We start from the raw sequence: 23,138 nt of genomic DNA on the forward strand, positions 1-23,138 counted from the left end.
CAGCCTATCAGTCCAGACATGCAGGGTTTATATTGAATTAAGTCATGCCAACTTAGTGAGGCTCAGTTTTGCAGTATGAGGCTTGAAGTGGTCCTTTAACCCTTTCATGCATGAATTACAAGAACCTTAACCAAGATTTTTTTCCTGAGTGTTTTTATTCTTCTTTAGGCATGTAAAAAAAAAAAAACAGTGCGATAGAATAATTTTTATAGACCTATTTTTCACTAAGTCACAAAAATGTCCACTCAGCTGAACAGCATACGTTTAAATTTTGAAGCTAAGAAATATATATTTAAAACCCATCATCATAAAGTGATATATTGTGTTAAAACTATGAAATAAAAACATTTTTAATACAGCTAATCTGATGTTTTCACACATTTTATCATATTCTAATACTAGTTATGGAGATAATACACCAAAAAAAAAACCAACAACAACTTTTTGTTTGAGAAAATTAGCAGTTGATTTACACTCAGACATGTTAGCGCAGATCAGGTTTATCAAGAACAGCAAAGTTACATTAATGGTCTGAATGTCAGTGTAGATGATGCATGAGTGTCCACTGTGTTGGTTTGATATCCTCCTGAGACTCAGCAAAGTGAACATTTTTAGCTTTTTTACATTAAATAGTCATCTTGATTGGAAACTGCATAATGCAACAGTTTTTTCAGATGCATTTTTAAAAATTATTTTCATTTATTTATTTTTTAATGGAATGTCCTTTGCAATGAACAGCATTTTTTTAGTGAAACTTTCAAATTTTTGTCCACTAAAAAGGACAGAAATGCACTGTTTGGTCTCAGGAGGACATGGAACTAAAACAACTAAACCATGAACATACAAGAGAACAGCTGGAGAATAGATGTCCACTGTAGTGACCACTATGCATGAAAGGGTTAAACAGAGCCATGTTTGACCACAGACCTTAAATGCATAAAGAATCCTTTCGTTTTTTACAGACATATAAAAACCATTAGGTTTTTCTGGTGACCTGGTCTGGTTTTGAGGGCGTACAGTTGGTGCAGTGTCTGAGTAATCTTTCTAACCTTTAGCACCTTTTTGCTTTGCCCATGAATGGCCTTTGCGCCCTTAGTGCCTGCTTTACGGTAGTGCGCTCCATCCCTCTGCGCACCGTGGCTGGCAGGAGCCCACGGTTTCATATCCAACAACACCGACAATGACGCGTGTGGGAGACGGTCGAAAAATGAACCCAGCTGCATAAAACAGACGGTATGAGAGGCGACCAGTGAGCCCAGTGGACTCACGGGAAATCGCTGGCTTGCGTTATAATTTTTTTGGTTTTTATTTTTACGCACGCGTCGCTTCAGTGTGTGAATGGACAGAAAAGCATTTCGCAACCAATTTGCATGCAGCCTACAGGGCGCTTGAAGTCTGGAATATATTTTTCCATCCTGATCAGTTCTGTTAGCGACCTTGTAATGTGTGCGTCTTCTACTTTTTACGCAGAGAAGCTGCAGAAGCCGCTCAGTGACTGATCCAGGCAATATATACAGTGTTGGAGCAAGATGTTTTGAGCGCCAAGGGGTGGGGGGGTCTGTGTGACTGACTGACTGAGTGAGTGAGTGAGCGACTGGTGTCGTCTGGAGGGGGTGTGTGTGTGTGTGTGTGTTGGTGGTGGAGGAGGACGAGGAGGAGGAGGGGGGGTTCTTCACTGCGCAGACAAGCGGCGGAGCGTCTCTGCGCTACGTCTCGCCTCCTCCATAACAACAAAACAGAAGGACATAAGAGGAGGAAGGAAGGAAGGAAAGAAGGAGTCTGAGATCTGGAAATATACGGCGCTAAAATGACGATGTCCGTCCCAGAGAGGAAATCAGGATCAGAGGGGAAGGAGGAGGAGAGCGAGGATGAGAGTGAGATCCTGGAGGAGAGTCCGTGCGGCCGCTGGCAGAAGCGCAAAGAGCAGGTTGGTTTGGATGGATGGATGGATGGATGGATGGATGGGTGGATGGATGGGTGGATGGATGGGTCTGTCTCTGTCTCTGTCTCTTGGATGCTTCCCTCAGCCAATCGGAGACAAATCCATCCACTTCGCCCAGGACATCCTCTGTTAAAGCAGCCCAACGCTCTGGCCGGCACCATCCCACCGTAAACCTCTCTGTCAAACAGCCTCTCCGTTGATCTGCTTAGCCCACATAAAGTCTATTTCAGTGGTTCAGTGACAGAAATAGTGCAACCAATGTTAGGAGATTGAGAACATATTATAGATTTATTTTCATCCCATCTCAGCGCTTATACTCTTCTTCTCACTCAAATAACATGCTGTGGATGTAAAATAAATAAATAAATGAATAAAAAATTCCAATTCATCTCCAAGACTTAAGCTTATAACTTTTAACCCTTTTCACTCATAGAAATACTGTGAAATTCAAAATTTCAAACTTAGTGTGTTATTAGAGGACATAAAAAGACTTTATTACTTTTGTGAAATTTTCTAAATTGTTTATTGTTATGTAGAAAATCAAGGTTAATGAAGTTACCATATTTGGTTCCTTACCCATAGGTGGAAGTATATTCGTCGGCTTCCTGATAAAACCTGCTAAGTGACATTTTTGGTTGGGAATAAAAACCTGCTATCTCCCCTATTATAGCTTCGAATTTCAGGCTCCTGTGAAAGTTGTTTACATTCCATCATAAGTACCAACATTAAAAGAACAGATATTTTTCTTGTCATATTTCACAGTTTCCTGTTATATAAACAGTTTTTTGTTTCTCCTGTAAAATTTGCCAAAACTCACATAGCAGATTTTATCAGGAAGCCGACGATATAAACTAGAAAAGCACTCGGAGAGCACAGATCTCCGCCAAGGCAGATCAGTGCCCCCCCCCCCATCACCACCAAAATGTAATCATTTGTTCCTTGTGCCAGTATCAACATTTCCTGACATTTTCATCCAAATCTGTCCATAACTTTTTGAGTTATCTTGCACACAGACAGACAGACAAACAAACAAACCAACGCCGGCAAAAACATAACCTCCTTGGCGGAGATAAAAATACAAGAAAAACACATGTAAGGTGAAAGGAACATGTATTTTAGAACATTAGACCAACATCAGTGCTGATCCAGACCCCTGTCCACATCCACATTCTCCCTTTGAACATCATTCCTTACATTAGTACCATTACTTCATGGTACCAAACAAAGCAGGTCCACTCACTGTTCATGCAGAGGTGGACCTTACAGACCCTGCAGACCACATTGGACCTGAGACTGTTGACTCACTCTCCTCACTGGAACTGTTGTTGTCACTGTCTTTTAATGTGTGCGGAAATTATCAAAAATAGTCACTTGCCTGATAAAGGGTTAAAGAATAACAATTTTTTTTTTTTTATCACAACTTCCAAATGCTTTTTTGTTTTTCCCAAGTGGTTTATCACTACTTATTATACTGTTATCCTGTGCATTTTGCATTTCTCAGTGAAAATTTGGTATTTTCATGTATTTAATTTACCGATCATGTAGATGTTCATTAAAGCTCTGAGTAAATTCAAAGGTTATTAGATCAAATCTGAAAAAAAATGAGTAAAAAGAGACTTTTTAAACGAAATATATACATTATTAACTGAATATAAAAACAAGTTTCTCCAACCACTGTCATTTATTGAATGCTATGGGTTTTACTGGTGAATCAATGTGGTAGAAGACAATGATGTTTTCACATTCACTACAGAGCCTCTGAACATCCAAATGGGTCATATCTGATGACCACGAAAAGATGACAAACTGTATTTTACCTTAATTATTTATGCTCATAGAATTAGTGGGTCAACAGTTATTAAATATTTTAGATCAGTAGATGGTTTTGGTCGATGGTGGATGTTTGGGTCTTTATGGGTTAAATTATTTTGTTATAATCTAAGTGACCATTTTAGGAGGAATCTAGTTCAGTTATTGTCAAAATATCCCAAATCAACCTATGTCAAAGCTGACTTAACTTAATTTCTAGCACAGTCGCATCCCATTTATTTAAAGGTTATTCTTATTGCCACTTCATCAACTTGCTTTTTTCTTTATTTATTGATAAATCACTTGATCTGTGTCCAGTAATGTCCTGGCTTCTTTCCAGGAGACTGAACAGACAAGTTGTCTCCTATAATTGAATTTTCTCCCCCAGCCAGTTCTCTAAATTAGAAATATTTAGTTTACAGTCACATGGTCTGAAGAAAAAGCAAGTTTCTCATAGTCCTCAGAACTCTTTGATATTTGGTGTAGAAATGACTGATACCAGGTGATTTATAAAACAAAAGCTTATTTCAGAATTTCAGAGGGTTTAGCAGGAATACAGCACATGTAACTCCATATCTTAGGACCCACATGTCAGAAAACAAACGTTGCTTGTATTATGACATGTAAACGTGTTCAGGGCCACATCCGTCAAAACTGGGAAGGGCCTAATTTGTGTCGAAATCTCTTTAAACATAGAGCAGGGCTGTCTCTTCCTGAGATATTCCTGTTGGTTACACCTCTTTGTCTGTCTCAGAGCCACACTTTTACACATGCCTACTTTTTTCCATGAGAACATCAACAGTAGTCGGACTGTTCAGACGAATAGACCACTGCTGCAGCCTCATTACAGACCAGGACCAGGTCTCTGTCATCAATAAGGCTGTGTTTGTTCTATGTCAACATCAATGCTGTAAAAGTCAGCCCGCCTTGATGAGGCCCAAAGCTGTCGCACAAAAAGTTCCGTTATTATCTAAGACAAAAAACATGTATCAGTAATTGTGAATCCTCAGGGTCCGCCTCCACCAAAAGCTGCAGATAAGACTGAGAGTTTAAGTGGAGGGTTATCTCTAGTACACACACACTGACACCATCATATGACCTCCTTCTGTCCCACCACGCTTCCCGTACCATTCAGCAGTCTTGTTGTGTTGGAAATCACACATCCCACCCGGGGTTTTTTTCCACCCATTGATTACCCATCTGTCTGTATTGATGTTTACTGCATTTCCTCCAAAGTCTCATTTCCATTCATTCAGGACAGAAATAATGAATTAAGATACAGTTCTTTTAATGCTCTGATGAAATATGCTTTTATGGAAATGTTGAGCACTTAAAAAACATAAATATACCTTTATTGAAATAGCATATTCTTAAGAGCTACCACGGCTGCTTTGTTGGACTCTTTGAGATCCGGTTTATGAATTAAATCACCTTTTTCCCAGACAAACAGCTCGGTTGTAGTCAGTTAGCTACATTAGCTAATTTTAGCATTAAATTGTATTGGATTATATGGTATGCCAACTAGCCTGCTAAATAAGTGAGCTAGCATTATTGAGTGTGTTTAGACATTACATTTAGTCAACACTGTATGTGCTGGATCAATGTGTACATGTTACATCCCAGATAGCAAATATTTTTGCAGTATTATGGCATACATTTGGCAATTTTGGCTTTCTTTCGGCATTATGAAAACCTTTAGGCTTAACTGTGGTATGATTAAGGTTATCCATAATAGATATGGAGGCACCAGCAGTGTATGGCTGAGTTCTGGCATATGTGTGGTTAACCAAAAGACTGGGCAAAGAGCGGGATCAAGTATAGGGATGGTATGCCATGTTTATGGCAAGCCAGAAGATTGACTAAAGAGCGGCAACATCTTATTCCATATATGGATGTTTTTTGGTTGTGTTTTGGCATATTTCTGTAAAGCCAAAACACTGCGCAAAGAGCGGGAATTTCTACCCAGAAGAAAACCCCACCTCATTTTAAAAGCATGATCAACACAAATTTGGGGTGAATTTTGGCCTCCTTTTGGCCTCTCTTTGGGTCAGTTTTGGCTACTTTTTGGCTGGAATATGGGGATTTGGGGCTTTTCTGGGACAATTATGGCTATATTTTGGAAGTCTGCAATTAGCTTTGGATGAATTTTGGCTTCCTTCTGGTTTGATTTTGGCTTACCTATTTTGGGCCATTTAGGGCCCATACATCCGCCCAGAAATTTGCCAAAATGGCATGCCAGTTTTGCGCCAGATTTAAGCCATAATGATTTTACTATCTGGGATTTATTAAGTACTTCTTGGTGTTTAACATCAGAGTGTTATTCAATATGGTTCATGTTTTCAGTAAGTTAGTGTTAGCTTTATGAGTTTCACCCCGCACTCTTTTCCAGCTCAGAAACATAGTAATGGGTGAAAAAACTTGAGTCTTTAAAAACAAATAAACTGTTCTTTATTCTTTATTCATTCTGCTCTACTACTGTATTGCTGAGTCCATATAACACTAACAGTTTTCATTCTATGCTTCATTCTAAGCTGATAAATAAAGTTACAAAACTTAAATAAATGTATGAAATGAGAGAAAACCAGCAAACAGTAGCATGCTAGCTAACTAACATCACTTCTCTTTGAATCTGTTAAATCAGACTTTAATGGATATAGATTTTTTTTTAAAGAGCTGTTTCACAACTAAAAAGAATGAAAGAATCAACAAACATTTACTCAGAGTAAATTTACAGTAACACACTTTTTCCTCTAAAAACATTACATTTACTCATGTGCCATTCCTCAGCAACACTTCAGCTTCCTTCTGCTTAAACAGATTATTTTAGTGCCTTAAGCCCTCTGTCATTCACTCGCACTGAGAGCATAAGTCTTTTAAGGAAATACAGTTTCACAATAGTAATGCTCATAACACTCTGATGGTGATATGTTATGAAATGCCAAAGGCATGTCAGAACATAAATCATATTTTTCTATGATGTGGCGGAATGCTTTACAGTCATGTATGACTTATGGAGGAGACAACCACTTCACATAAAAAATATATGTAGACTTTGATCGTTTTTAACTGCTGTTTGCTTTGAAGCACTACTGATTTCATGTCAGTTATTTTAAAGATGCAGTTAAAAAATGTGACTATAAAGTATCAGTTAACACATATTGATCATATGTACAACAGTGGCAATGATTTCCTATACAGCACAGGTGTCAAACATGTGGCCCGGGGGTCAAATCCGGCCCGCCAAAGCGTCCAATCTGGCCCACGGGATGAATTTGTGAAAAGCAAAAATTACATTTTAGATATCAACACTCAATGGTGTCAAAATCATTTCATTTCAGGTTCCACATACAGACACATACAGTCCAATTACATATCAAGTGGGACAGAACCAGTAAAATATTATCATAATCTATAAATAATGACAACACCAAATTTTCTCTTTGTTTTCTTGGTGTAAAAAAGTAAAATCACGTGAAAATGTTTACATTACCAAACTATACCTTTACAAAAAATGTGAATAACCTGACCAAATATGAACAAACGGAACTGTCTTAAGAAAAGTAAATGCGATTTTACCAATATTCTGCCTGTTAATAAATGTTTTGTGCGATCGTAATACACATGTGTAAAGGATAAACTGAGGCATAATATTGTTAAAATTGCATTTGTTTTTCTTAAGACAATTCAAGTTGTTCATGTTATTCAGATTTTTAAGAAAACTTTGTTGATGTAAACCGGATCATAACATAATTTTACATTTTTCTCTGTTATTATTTTACTGGTCCAGCCCACTGGAGATCAAATTGGGCTGAATGTGGCTCCTGAACGAAAATGAGTTTGACACCCCTGCTATACAGTGTGTCTGTCTTTATTAATATTGACTTACTGTAACTAAGTTGTCATTCATACTTGGCTGAAAATTTTAAGAAATAGCAACAAGAAACAGGTGTGTGCGTTAGTTCATAGTTGCTTCAGCATTGTACATGTTTGATCTTGATTATTGCTAACAGAATTAAGCCCATGAGACACTTTCTCTTTGTTGGCAAGCCAAACAGAAAACTGTTTCCAGTAATTTATAAAGCATCACAAACAGGTAAACATCCAGCCGCACAGTTGCCTTAAGCTGAACTAAGTCTTTGAACCGTTAACAGCCCTTATATGAAATCGTCCATCAAAACACAGAGACACTTGAGGGAAAAGTTGCACATTATGCTGAATAAGAGTTGGATGTACTCCATCAGGCAGGCCTGGGTGTGACTGAACGGCAGGCTTGAAATACTCATGAATACTCAAATAAGTTAGTGGGTGAAAGTTGAGATTACACGCTGTCATATCTCTTATACAACTCTGCTATGAAAATAAACAAAAGCTGCAGTCACATGGTCAGCATATGGTACCGTTTGGATGGTTGTTTTCTCAGTGGGCAGGAAGTGGTTTGAGATTTTTAATTTGGATGAATGTGCTGCCTTCAAAGACAGTTTATCCTTTCTAGCGCAGTGAGTTTTTTTGTTTGTTTCAGTTGATGGTTGTGTGAAAATATTCCCTGAAGTAGCACTGCAAGATTACATAAGAAATGATTTAACTAAGGCTCATTCAGTATGGGGTGTAACCCAGTTTTTTCTTTCCAGGAAAAGTCCGAAGTAAAGTTACACACGAGGCTGTTTGAAATGCAATCTGGTTACCTCTTCTGCTCACATACTAGGAACTTAATGTGTCAGCAACAAGAATTACTAGCTCATGATTTGCATATCTGTCCAGTATCACGTATCCTCTGATTGAATCATCTGTGGCTTCCCAGAATGTGGACACTCAAGAGTATTGCAGAATATTTCACAAGAGAAAAGCACTGACTCAGACTGCATCGCTGTTGAGGCAAGCAAGGTTCTAATAGTTTTGGATTATTCATTATAGTTTAGTTTTATTTCGTTTTGACTTTTTTTTCTCCAATTCAGTTAGTTTTAATTAGTTTTTAGAGCAGGTTTGCTAGTTTTTGTTCGTTTTCGTTATTTTCTAAATGCTTAGTTTTAGTTTAGTTATAGTTTAGTTTTAGTTTTTTCATATCTTTCATCTTCCTCGCCATCGTATTCAGATAAATCCCGTACAGGACTCTGCTGCTTTTTCCCACCTTTAGTCTCCATGTTTCCAGGTAGAGTGAGGACCAGAAGGCAACTGTAAACCACAAGTGACAAGGAGTGACAAACCATGAAGTGTCGTATGGTGCCGCTAGCTAAAACTGCTCGAGCGAAATAAATTGATTTTGTATCAATCCGACGTTGACAAAGACAAAAACGAAGGGAATTTTATCCATAATTTTTATACATTTTAGTTAGTTTTGTAAGCACACAATACAGTTTTTGTTAGTTATCTTTTTTTTTTTAATTATAGTTTTTATTTATTTCAGTTAATGAAAATGTTTTCACAATTCTAGTTTTTGTTATTTCGTTAGTTTTCATTAACGATAATAACCTTGGAGGCAAGCCAAATGGATGCATTTCTAGTTTACAAGTAATCATTGAGAACTCTTCTGTTGGACTGCACAAAAGTAAAAAGATGTAATGCTTCAGAAAATGATTATCTGGTAGTCAATGCAGTGCAATTGGAGTCCGCCTTAACCTCTTTTTTATTACAGTCCAGTCTGGGCAGATTATCACTGCCCCCTGGTATCTTTGCTCCATAATGCAGCACAGTCGACCTCCTGAAGTGAATCCACACCCAGCCGCCAAAGCAGCACAGTATTCATTCCTGTAATTGCTCTGCGAAAAAACCCATCCTCTATTTGTAGGTTCTTTCTCCATCTGCTCACTATCAGATGAAAATGAGGCAGGCCTGCTTGTGGAACACTATATTAATTTGCTACAGTTTAATCATGAGCAGAGGCACATATGTGAGGTTCATTGTGATGGGCAGATGCTGTATTTTACACTCGCATGTTACCTAAAATATCATGCATGTGTCAGTGCTAACGTGTATGTGTTAGCTCTAAGAAACTGGAGGTAGCAGCACAGTTTTAATGGGCAAAATGAATGTTTCCTGTGAGTCAGTAAACCGACTCATCAGTTTGGCAGTAAATCTCTAGGTAATCCTGTGTGTAAGAGTGGACAATCTGCCCAAAAATCCACACATCACAATGTTTTTAATCACAATCACGAACCACAATTGGAATTGGGAAACAGCCCACATGAACAGTCAAAGCACAATATACATTAAAGATAGCACTGTTTCAGTTGTATGTCATTAATTTGGTATGAAAATAATGGTGAATACATAGGTTTATTGGAGCATTGAAATGAAAATGACATCCCGGTGGTCACTTTTCCATTTGGGACACTTAATCACGCGATCGTCTGTCAACATTTGGCATAAAGGAGGGACTGGAAAAATATTTGTGGTTCCATGTGGTATTGTGGTGCTACAATCCACATTAGCATCTTTATTGTTCTGTACTGCTTTAAACAGTACCATGTCTAAGTAAAAAGTGATCGCTTCAATTTATCCATTCAGTAGAGCTATAACATTAGGCTGTCCAGCTCTGTTAGACTGTTGAGAGAGCAGAGATCCATTTTGATAAAAGCTTTTTGAGGTTATGCTGAGTTTTTAATGGGAGTAGGATGACATAATATTCACTATAGTTCACCAAATTGAACTCTATAACATTGATCATGATATAAGGCAGATGTGTCAAACTCATTTTAGTTCAGGGGCCATGTACAGCCAAATATAATGTCAAATGGACCAGACCAGTAAAATAATAACGGTGAAAAAAGTAAAATTACATTATGAAAATGCTTATATCTGCAAAGTGTCCTTAAAAATGTGAATAGCATGAACAACCTGAAATGTCGTAAGAAAAATAAGTGCAATTTTGACAATATTCTGCCTCAGTTTATCATTTGCACATGTACATTTCAACTTACAGATCACAGTGGATCTACAAATACCTTCAGTAAAAGGCAGAATATTATTAAAAATGCACTTACTTCTCTTACGACATTTCAGTTTGTTCACATTTGTTCAGGTTATTTCCATTTTTTGTGAAAGGATTGTTTGTAAATATAAAGGTTTTTATTTAATTGTACTTTTTTACACTAAAACAAAGAGAATAATTTGGGTTGTCATTATTTATAGGTCATTATGATAGTATTTTACTGGTGCAATCCACTTGAGATCAAATCAGGCTGAATGTGGAACCTGAACTAAAATGAGTTTGACATCCTTGATTGTTAATATCTTAGTGTAATTTTTGCATTTCACAAATTCATCCCAGGGGGTGCATTGGACCGGTTTTGGTGATATAATGTCATCACATCCCCACCCTTTCCTTTCAGTCAAATAATAATAATGATAATGATAATGATAATAATAATAATAATAATAATAATAATAATAATAATAATAATAATAATAATAATAATGGCATTAAATTGCATTTTTAAAACACTTTTCATTCAAAAGAATCTCAAAGTGCAACAGTGAAAATGAAAGTCCAAGAATAAAATACAAAAAAGTAATAGTAGTAGTAGTTTTATTTCGAGCACATAGAATCATCAGATAACAAAGAATCATACAACATGGTCAAAAAAATTAAATAAATAAAATTTTTCTGCGCTTGAAAAGGAGTGGGAAGAAGTGTAACTTACTGACTCCCACCCCCTTTTTACAAACTAATAATTAAACTAGATCCGCTTCCTTTGCTTTGTTAACACACATTTTCCTCTGTATATTTTTACAATAACACAAAGCATCCATACAAACCTTCATATGCACTTTTTTAGTCACCTCACACACAATCAGATTTGCGTAATCGACCGTTTTTAATATGGACTATAATATTTATATGCACTTTAAATATTTACTCCAAATACAATGATCAATAAATGTAATAATATCTTCTTATCATGATAACTAATTAACTACAATAATAACTTATTTTATGTGTACTTCTATAATGTTCTATATTTTGTTATTATAGTGGATTTATACATCCTTTTAAATGCACAAATGGAAGAAGACATTTTTAAGATTTGCTCCAGATTATTCCACAGATGTACCCCTCTAACAGAGATTAAAAAAATGCTAAATGTAAAACAAATAAAAGGCAACAAAACAATAATCTCCTTTACACTTACACACTGTTGTAAACCTCCCCATGTTTTTGGCTGTTGTCTACACCTTCAGTCTCATTAACAAGTCCTTAAGCCCGACCGCTGCCCCTCGTAAGCTTATGTCAGGTTGTGGCATTGCAGTAAGCATTTCCCGTCCTCCTAATGACTCGTACTCTATTATGATCCTGCAGCACAGCCATGCCTGCTCATTTGACAGCTGCCTTATGAGGACTGACATCCTCTCAGATTTCCCTGGAGGTGAAACTGTGCAGGGACAGCCAGCTTTGATCCACCTGTTAACGCGGTCACTGCCAGCGGCGGTCCCATCCACCTGTTGGGTTACTGGGACAAAAATTCACACTCGTTCATTTCATGGATTAGAACGCAGGATTTGAGCATTATGAAAAGGAAGTAGATCCTCTTTGTTTTCTGTAATGTAACATACTTTTGAGTGAAACATGTTTTGGTTAATCAGGCATCAACATTTGATTAAAATCGCTTAAATGTGATTGGATGACTAAAACCTGGTTTAGCAGGGAATGGAAATATGACTGACAGCTTTGGCAGATTAAGAAATTAAAGTTGCAGGGATGCATAAATCAGAGGAAACAAATAGGATAAGTAAATAAAGACACATCGGCTAAAATGTACTTAGGGGGTCAAATGATTGGCCATTTTTGTCAAAAAAAAAAGTTGTAAGAAATGCATAGAACTGTGTTGAAATAGTGCTAATACATTTGTGCACAGACTACTGATATTATTTGACAGTGGAAGCTATATTTTCAGAAATATTGGATTTTGAATAGCACGTGTGTGTGAAAACTTTTGCTGGTGGACGGACGTGACATTACCCATGATGATCTGGTCAGTACCAGTACTTTATTAGTAATAAACTTATATACTTACTATTGCTAATTCTCCTCTTATTCATAAATGTTCGTATTGTGGATCTAAAACAATAACAACTGACACAAAAACACAAAATGTGGCAGTGGACGGATGTGACATGGTTGTTACAGATCCCATCATACTGATGCTCGGCAGCCATGTCACCGTTTCCACAAATGATCCCTGTGCAAAAACTAGGATCAGAATTATATATTGTGTAGTTTATCATCATACTAAAGAGTAAATAACAATATAGAATTGTTATTTCTTTATAAAAATGCTTATTATTATAAAACTGTTGATTTAAAAAGTGACGTGTGACATTCTTAATGTATGTATTGGCGTAACATAAGCAGGATGGCTCAGCACCATACTCCATATTGAACCTGTAAAAATAAAACATGTGATATGTAGGATAGAATCTTGTAAGAAAAACTGGGGAATCTAAAAGAATAGAATATTTGTTTTTCAGGTAAATTCAGTTCAAATATAACTTGGCCATTTGTGACATGAAAATATAGCATTAATTGTGATGAAATTGGACATTTTTGAGCTGAAAACATAGTTCATATGACCATCAACATGTTGAAACAGAACTGAAATCCTGTAAATTTGCATAACTTGCATTTACCAACACAAAGTTCCTTTGGGGATTCACTCATATTGATTTCTTACGCACAAAGACATAAATAAGACCTCTAAGCAAATTTTAGTCAGTATCATCTTTCTGCTGCTCTCTCCTCTTAGTCCGAATGAAAGAACTAAACATTAACCCCCTGTGAAAACTCCTGGAATTAACCTAAATTTGTGTACATTTTGGGTAAATTTTCTGCAGCCTGTAACAGAGTCAAGTAGATGTCTAAAAGTTGTGTTTTCTCTCAGACCACATGAATTATGGTATGTGTAAAGGTACATATCTCTGCTCAGTAATGCTCAAAGTGAACCATTAATCTTATCAGTAAATGTAAGAATGATTTTCCCCGGCACCACATACTTATGTAACTGCGCCCGAGTTCAAAATGAGTCGTCATCATAATAAATACATCTAAAAAAAATACTCATAATGTAGCTTTTTTGCACATATTTACAAAGATAAAGAATTATCACACGGACACCTTAAGCTTAAATCATTCCTAAAAATGAACTGTTGTAGGTTTGTGTTTCAGCTTCATTTGTAAATTCAAATGAGATGAGATGAGATAAGATGTGATGGAAGGTTTGTAGTGCAGTGCAGGTGTGTTTCTAAGAGAGAAGTGTGAATCATAAATCATACCTTATGTGGCTGTCGATGAAAAGGTTATTCTGGTTGAACTCTGCCTGTCTACATAAAAATATAAGGCTCCTGCAGCTAGGCCTCTTCTGGACTCGCCGGCAGATTTATGAATGGATTAAATACAGTTTGTATTTTAGCTCTTATGTGATGACATGCGGTATTTTACAACCTGAGCGTCTGATCCAGCCTCCCAGGTTACATTAGTAATAATAAGGTGTTTTTTATATGTGCATGTTTTAGTTGTTAGGTGTTGTTTGACCACACAGCGCTCATCGGGGGGCGTGTTTTTGACTCAGATTTCTTTTCCAGTGCTTTTCACATGAGCTAATTGTTGTCATTACTTTTAAACACACAATGAGCTCTATGGATACAGTCTGCAGAACCTGAATGCTGTAATGTTGACAGACACGCTGCTATTTCATAACCACCAGCATGTGGAGGAAGAACACTGATGGAAAATGGCAGGACTATAGTCTATCACCTGTTTGACGGTTTTATGTGTAGTGATCCGTCACTTTCTAGATGCAGAAGTTGCCCTATCCAGTCTGTTAATATCCACTCTGTAACACACATATACTGTTGTCATCACGCTGCCATATTGAGTGCTTTATAGGCGTTAATATGAAAGCAAGCATCGGCATCCGGAACAGATCCACAGTTTTGTTTATTTATTCAAAACATGTCTCTCAGATGAATAAACTTATTTATGTTCATCATTTATTTGTTGAATTTCCTCAAATTATTAAGTTCTGACCTTACAGTTACTTAATTGGTTCTTTTCTTCCCTTAAACCAGCTCTCCTTTATATCATACAGGCTGTTAATACAGGAAAGACAAACTGTTCCCATTGGTTATAAGCAGATAACATAGGGAATTTCTCTCCTGCTTGATGCTTACGGACAAAAGTGACCTCAAACTGCCCAAGTGGCATGTCAATGTGAATTAAAGTCCAATATCAACACTAATACAAGGATCTCAGGCAATTTACAGCAACAAACTGCTATAAATATGCAATAGAAATAAGTAATGGAGCTGAGGATGGGATTTAATTTGCATTTTTGTGCAATCTTAAATCCATTTTACACAACATTTTACTTTCTGCCAACATTTAACAGACCATCATGACCTTTGCTGTTGTTTAGAGGACGTTGTGATGATGAGCCTTCAGTTCACTGAGCTGCTTCTACTGTCCTTGCATCCTAATGTTTCCATGCAGTTATCTACAGTTATAGCTAAAAGTGCCTTTTATGAGATCAACAACATTGGTCTTTGACTTTTGGTGACTAAAATCTAATCTGTTCATCCCTGTTTCCAAGTGAATGTTTGTGCCAAATTAGAGAAAAATATTCCTGAAGTATCACCAAAGATCCTCTATTTACAAAGATGGTGTAGTTTATGTTTTGACAATGATGTAGAATTGTTCACTTCCTGTCTCTTAAGTGGGAGTGGATGCAAGAAAGTTGTAGAAATCATTTGTCATCATACATTTTGTCCTCTTGTTTGGTTGTGTCTCCTCCAGACAAGATTTGTGTTTCGAAATCTGGCAAGACAAACCGAAAACAAAGTAGATTTTCTCCTGATCTGTGTCTTAGAAATGTCATTTTAATGTCACAATGTTATGAAGACATGTGACATGTGGAAAATGGGTCCAGTATTTGCAGTATTTATCTGTAACTCATGTTCATTTCTCCCATTGGAATGAATAGGACTGGATGTGCCACTGGTCTCCTAAAGGGGACAGTGGAGGAACCATGTGACAGTAAAACGGGAAATCATTCTCAGGAGAACTGTCCTGTTTCCCCAAACTGTCCATCATGTTCATAAGAATGGATGGAGGTCACAACAATCTTAACCTTTGGATACTCAAATCTTTTCAATTCAGTGTTTGTATTGACATGAATATTTGTGACTGTTTTTGCATTTTCAGCAATAACAAGTGTATTTTCTCTTTTTTTTTTTTTAAACCATAAAACAAACACTGAGTTAAATGTCGTTTGTGGCAGATCCTGCAACTGGGGAAAGTTGTCTCCCTCCACTGTCAAAACATGACATTTATCATGGTTGCTGTTGTTTCATAGTGTGTGTGCTAGGTCTCGTTGCAAGGTAGGAAGAGTTAAAGGGGTCATATTTTACTAAACCCACTTTTATTAGTCTTTGGTTCATTTATTTGTATATTTGGATCCTAATAGTTCAAAAAGTTTGAATTTGAACCCTTCAGGTGCTGTAAAGCTATCTTTATATTCATTTTGGCAAAAATCGAGTGGATTTCTACAACCCATTTTAATTCCTGCTTAATGTGTTACGTATATAACTAGTTACGTCACGACATTCACACATATAAGGTCCAGACTTCATATGAACATTTCTCAGAGTACACCATAATTGTTTGTCAGCAGCAGTGGTTGTAGTCCATACTGAAAATATGTCCAAACTTTGAGCTGATTACCTAAAATGTTCAGTTGTTGGTTGAATGGGACAGAGCAGCACAGCCAACAACATGGAGGGGGTGGGGCCTGAAGTGGCTCATTTGCATTTAAAGGGCCAGTACTCAAAACCACCTTTCTGGTGTCATTACTCTGTGGAGTTGAATTAATGAAGAATTCAGACCCAAGCATAGCATTTACAGTTTATGTAGACCACAGGGAAATGTTTTAAAATGCATAATTCCATTTAAAACTAGAAAAGCACTCAGAGAGCACAGATCTCCATGCAGACCCCCCCCCCCCCCCCCGATCACCACCAAAACGTAATCATTTGTTCCTTGTGCCAGTATCAACATTTCCTGAAATTTTCATCCAAATCCATCCTTAACTTTTTGAGTTATCTTGTACAAGGACAGACAGACAAACCAACGCTGGCAAAAACATAACCTCCTTGATGGAGCTAAAAAAAAGCAAAATATCACTCCTTCAAGAAAGAAAATAGGAGAAAACAGATGATTGAGGTTGTCTTTTTAGATTCTGCTACAGTTAAAACAGTTCATAGGTCATATGATGTTGAAGGATCTGGTCACCTGGTTGTGAAATGGGAGCCGGTCTGTCAGCGAGGCCTCCACGGTGCCATCATATCTGACTGGATCTGCAATAGAGGTAGATGTCAGCGTTTTCCACTCCAGCTGTGTGAAATGGAGCTACCCTGATTTTTATGTCAACCGGACAGGAAAACTGGCATGAAAAGGAATCCTCTAGGAACGGCTGACATGTCTGCGGGCTTTCACAGATCTGTCATAGCAGCTCACGTCACGTAGCGACCCCTGCCTCTGAGGAATGTCTTGTGCCAAGTCAAGCATGCTCCCTCACACACGCACACACACACACACACACACACACACACACATACACACACACACACATACACAGTCAGCAAGAATGAAATGCATCAGATTCCACACACATTTTCCACAGTCACATTTTGGCTGGTGTTGGGGAGTAGACTCATTCGTTAAGCAAAATTGAGTTTTCATGTGGAGTCATGATTAGAGCTGGATCTGACATTTATCAAGCCGAAACACACGTCTTAACAGTTCCACTTCATTTCCATAACTCGAACTGCAAAATGCCTTTGCTCTACATCTCTCTTAATTTATTATCATCTACTGCGGGAGTCAGCTTTTCTGTCTCTTCCTCTGTTTGCAGTTAAATGAAATGCACCGAAGCAAAACCGTCCACTTAAAGAGTCTTAAGTAAACTTAAAACTTGCTGCACCTCTTGTTTAATTTCTTACTAATGCAGATAAAGTAACTTGAAGACATTCCCTCTGCAACCAGGGAAAAATCGCAAATACTACAAGGCTTTTGTTAAATGTCAGGGTTTTGTTTCAGTTCTTTGAGCTATTAAAAGCATCTGTCTAAACTGAGCAATCTGCAGAGAGACTTAACAGCTCTACAGGAAGAAATCCACTGTAGAAGACACAAGTTTACCACTTTATAAATGGAATGTAGCTGCACAACATAAACTCCAGCAGAGTTTTTCCTGCTGAATGAAAGGCATTATAATAAATTGCAGGAATCTGGTCTCTAGGGCAGCAACAATTCATCCCTAATATTAGGAAAACTATTTATTTTACAGGAAAAATGCTGGTGGCAGCTTGTCACATGAGAAATGAATTTCTTTTGTCACACAATAAACTGTGTGTGTTGCAGATTTAGACTGCTGGTTGAAAATAAGGACTTTCCTGAAAGGCACAACATATTTTTTTAGCTGTTATATACGTAGTTGATTAAAGGGGTCATATAAAATCATCTAAACCCACTTTTATTAGTCTTTGGTACATTTATTTGTGTATTTGGAGACCCTAACAGTTCATAAAGTTTGAATATGAACTCTCCCGGTGCTGCAAAGCTAAAATGAATTGCATCTCTACAACCCGTTTCAATTACTTCTTAATTTGTTATGTTTTATAACTAGTTACATCACGACATTTGCACATATAAGGTCAAGACTTTTAACGAACATTTCTTTGAGTATGACATAATTGTTTGTCAGCAGCAGTGGTTGTAGTCCATACTGAAAATAAGTCCAAACTTAGAGCCGATTAAACTAAAATGTTCAGTTGCTGGTTGTATTAACAAACACAAGTGGCTGAGCGGGACAGAACAGCACAGTCAACAACTTGGAAGGGGGTGGGGTCATGTGCATTTAAAGGGCCAGCGCTCAAAACGACCTTTCTGGTGTCATTACTCAGAAATAGGGTTGAAGATGGACCTGTGCAGTTGAATTAATGAAGAATTCAGACCCAAGCATAGCATTTACAGTTTATGTAGACCACAGGGAAATGTTTAAAATGCATAATTCCATTTAAAAAAGGTAAATATCACTCCTTTAAGCCAAAAGATAGAGTTATCGTCAATGAAATAAGCAATGATTCTAATCATTAGATGCAGCCTTAAATTTTTAAAGTGTCATGTTTCGTCATATTTTGTGGTGAAGTTGCAGATTGCGCCGCTGCTCTGATCTAACCTTTCCCTATGGTGGCCGCCGAGTGTGAATCATTGGAACTATTCGGTATAAGGGGGAATGTTTCGTCATTTTCCTTCTGCTATCTCTGCGTTAGTGCCTTAAAACATCTGCCTCACTCTATGAAGGACAAACTCTGCGCTCAAAAGACACCTTGAAAATGACATACGTCTGTTTATGTGTCATTTAATGTTGTAAGGATGTTCTATTGCAGCATCCACCCAGATAACTTTTACCCATAATTCACAGTGGCAGACCTATCTACTGCATGGGCACGGTCCTAGCTAAGTGTGAGGATAGGTATGGATATGCATGACTAAAAATGTACAGATCAGAGGCAGTGTTTGTTTTGCTTGTTCTGGGCTGTTTAGTTAAGGCGTTATTAACTCTGATCTGTAGTAGGTGACGTGATTATTTCACCACCCACCATGAAAAATAAGACCAGGAATACTGTTCTTGTTTCTACTAGGACTTTATAATGTGCAATCGCCAGTTTTTTCAATACTGTTTTCTTTTTTAGAGTTATTGTTTTGCTGTTTTCTTGTTGTATTTCTTGTGTGTATATTTGGTGTATGTGCTGTTAGGGTTAGGGTTAGGGTTAGGGTTAGCTGCTATTGGAGCTTCAATTTCCTGAGGGTTTTGCCCAAAGGATCTAATCTAATTTTATCTAATCTAATCTAATCTAATCTAATCTAATCTAATCTAATCTAAATTGCTGTAGAAATATGATGGATTCCATAATGAAATACCAATGAAACTGCATTTTCAGGTGATTATACACTAATGAGGACATAACTGTGAATATAACAATAGATGGGGGCATGATGGCGGCAGCTGGCAGGTCAGGTGCGACAGGAGCTCTTCTAGCACTTTTAACATTTGGATTAATTTTAAACTTCTTCGACACAGGTCCTTTTTAAATGTTAAGGAACCCTGTCTCTGTATGATTGTACTGATGCTTCACTGTTCTCTTTTATCCTTTTTAACTTTATTGATTTATCATGTCTCTTATCTGTCTTAACTCTTTCTTTTTAAATAATGTGCTGTAATATATTGTTTTTTAGGGTGCCTGTTGTCATCAGATCGGGGACTACAGCAGGATACTAGCCATGTTGGCTAAAGCTGCCCCTTTTTACTGTTATTGATACAGTTCATTAATGGGGATTGTCCAAGATACAATAAACTAATAAATTAAACTAAACTATATTCCATCTCTGTAACTCAGCGTTTTTCAACCTTGGGGTTGGGACTCCACATGGGGTCACCTGGAGTTCAAATGGGGTTGCCTGAAATTTCTAGTAATTGCTAAAAAAAACCCAACAACAACAACAACAACTTACTAATAAAAAATATAAGGTGAGTTGACAGAGACAATCATAATACATATAAGACATGACAAACTCTGAAGCTGAAACTGAAGCACTGTGGTACTGTTTATTTTTCAAATGGTCATTGTGGTCAGTTTAAGATGCTGCAGCTCTTTCACAATTCATAATTTTATTGTTTTTTCAGTATTAATTTGCAGCCTTGTAAATCCAAGCTGGACTGACTGTACATATCCAGACCAGGGAAAATAAAATTCTCACTTTGTGCAGTAATCTGCACCTGGCTTTTCTGCCTCTGTCCATAATAATATACATTATATAGACTAAATGTCGTCTAAAATTAACGTGTATTTGCAACATAGTATAGCAAACTATTACATGATCAAAAACAAATTAATTTCTGGGGTCACCAGAAATTTGTGATGTTAAGATGGGGTCACAAGCCAAAAAATGTAGGGAACCACTGCTGTAACTAGACTCCTCATATCGCTGTAAATCTTTTCCACTGGGGCGACACGGTGGTGCAGTGGTTAGCACTCGTGCCTCACAGCAAGAAGGTCCTAGGTTCGATTCCAACACCAGTCGACGGGGGTGGGACCTTTCTGTGTAGAGTTTGCATGTTCTCCCCGTGTCTGCGTGGGTTCTCTCCGGGTACTCCGGCTTCCTCTCACCATCCAAAGACATGCACAAATAGGTTAATTGGTTAATCTAAATTACCCATAGGTGTGAATGTGAGTGATTGTTTGTCTCTATATGTTCAGCCCTGCGATGAACTGGTGACTTGTCCAGGGTGTACCCCGCCTTCGCCCCTATGTAGCTGGGATAGGCTCCAAGCGACCCCCATGACCCTAGTGAGGATAAAGCGGGTTCAGAAAATGAATCTTTTTCACTGGAGCTTTAAATTATTTCAAGAATGTATGCAAGTAGGTTAAGAAAAGAGTATACTTTACTTATCCTCTTACACGTGGCCTAGAAATCTGTTTCTCACGCAAAAGTGAAACAGCGGTGTAGTTTGGTGTCAGGTTGCCGGCAGTACATGCAATACATATGAAAAAACAATATACACTAACCTGGATTATATGATTTTTAGCAGTGGGATTTCCTTGTGGCTCCCTGTGAGAGCTTTGTGAAAAGTCCCTGTGACTGCACATATTTAGTGATAATAATAGTGCTATAGTCAAGTTCCTGTTGTGTATTGTAATGCCAACCCTTTAATAAATGTCAGTCTCCTGCTCTCTGCACTTACACTGACTTTCATAAGGGATTGTTGAGGCATTTTAGTTACAGCTGTGAGCAGTATTTAAACACACCCTCCTCTTGTTATGAGGCAAAGGCCAATGTTCTCCACCTGGTCACAGCGGCTTCAGTGTTATGTGTGCGCTTCTACTCTTTGATCGTAGAACATGCGTGTGAACATCCCTAAAACGTTACACAAATCCAACTGAGGGCTCCAGCTGCTGCACCCAGATCAAAATATGTGGAGTGAAGCTACTATAAACATGATTATCCCCATAAAGTCGTCTCTGTTTGAACTGTCAATAAAGGAGCGATACTACCTGTATACTTTAATATGTGCATGCTCTTATGGCTTTTATGGCTTTAAAAGCGTCCATTCATTCCTTTGCAATTCAACGCTGACTGCACACACTTGACCTTTGAAACCAAATATGAATATCTGTGTAGTAGGTATTTGTGCTAAATACACATGAAAATAGGGATGTGGCAACAAAGGCCATTGTAAGGATTTGACATATTTCATGTTAAAATATCTTGTTAAAATAGTTAAAATTTTATCGGAGTGACAAGAGTGACAAAATGCAAAAAAAAAAAAAAAGGTACATTTGTTTGACTTTTGATCCCACTTTTGCATTCTTTCATTGCTTTATTTGCTCCATTTGTATCTACTGTAAAACAGTGATGCAATAAGAAGATAAGTAATGGAACATTTATTAACTACACTGCGGTTCAGGTGGATATTGACATAAACAGTTTCATTGTGATGTCATGTTGCATACTACAGTCACAAAACAGAAATGATCAAAACCAAGAAATGTAGTGCTGTGTTCAATGTTTATGTAAAACCCAATGTATCTTCATTGCAAGATAAAAGTTAAAATCACTCCCTCTTATTTTTCTGTCAGCCCTGTTTGCCTCATTTGACTTCATTTGCATTGACAATTTGAATGCGTCGTGTGTTTATGCAGCTCAGGCAGCGGAGACAAAAGCAGGTTACTTTTATGCAGGAGCCAGAATAGAATTGGAAGTGCATCCTTGCTCCCATCAATCACAAAGACCCCTGATGAATTAAATATGGACCCATTGAATGACTGCCCCCACCCGGTGCAGCTCAGTGACGATCAGGATTACAGCGACCATGAATACACAGATGGTTTTAATACCAGACATCCTGATTTTACATTCAGTATCGTAAAATCTAAATACTGTCGGTGCATGTGTATGTGCACAAAGAAAGAAAACGACAGTTGTTTTGCCTACACTGTAAAAAAGGGTCTAAAAACAAGATAAAAACACTAAATCTGAGGAAAAAGGTACTCAAAACAAGTGAAATATCTGTGCATGCAGCTAGATAATTTCACTTGACAAGATTTCTTGAATTCTTGAATTAAATCTAGAAATAAGCATGTCTAAGGATGAACACTTAAAATAAGGAATTAACTCTTAAAACAAGAAATAATTTTCTAACACTTCTAAATCTAAGTGTTTTTTTTTTATGTTGGTAAGAACCAAATCATTTGCAGTGTAATAATTAGATATGAGTCATATTTTTAGGCTAGGTAACTGCCAAGCTTGCTTTTTAATGTCAGTTTTAAACATGTAAAAACT

At 37.3% G+C, this 23,138-nt stretch overlaps 1 protein-coding gene across 2 annotated transcripts in view; it reads left to right on the top strand.

Moving 5' to 3' along the window:
* The first annotated feature begins 1,149 nt into the window (after positions 1-1,149).
* Positions 1,150-23,138, top strand: part of nrbp2b (nuclear receptor binding protein 2b) — a 62,243-nt gene continuing 40,254 nt past the window's right edge. For both annotated transcript variants that reach the window (XM_030123346.1, XM_030123347.1), the window contains exon 1: positions 1,150-1,927. In XM_030123346.1, coding sequence (XP_029979206.1) covers positions 1,808-1,927 — 120 coding nt within the window. In that variant the 5' untranslated portion in view covers positions 1,150-1,807. The remainder of the gene's footprint in view (positions 1,928-23,138) is intronic.

Source organism: Sphaeramia orbicularis, chromosome 20 (genome assembly GCF_902148855.1).
Source record: "Sphaeramia orbicularis chromosome 20, fSphaOr1.1, whole genome shotgun sequence".
In the NCBI taxonomy this organism is placed as follows: Eukaryota; Metazoa; Chordata; class Actinopteri; order Kurtiformes; family Apogonidae; genus Sphaeramia; species Sphaeramia orbicularis.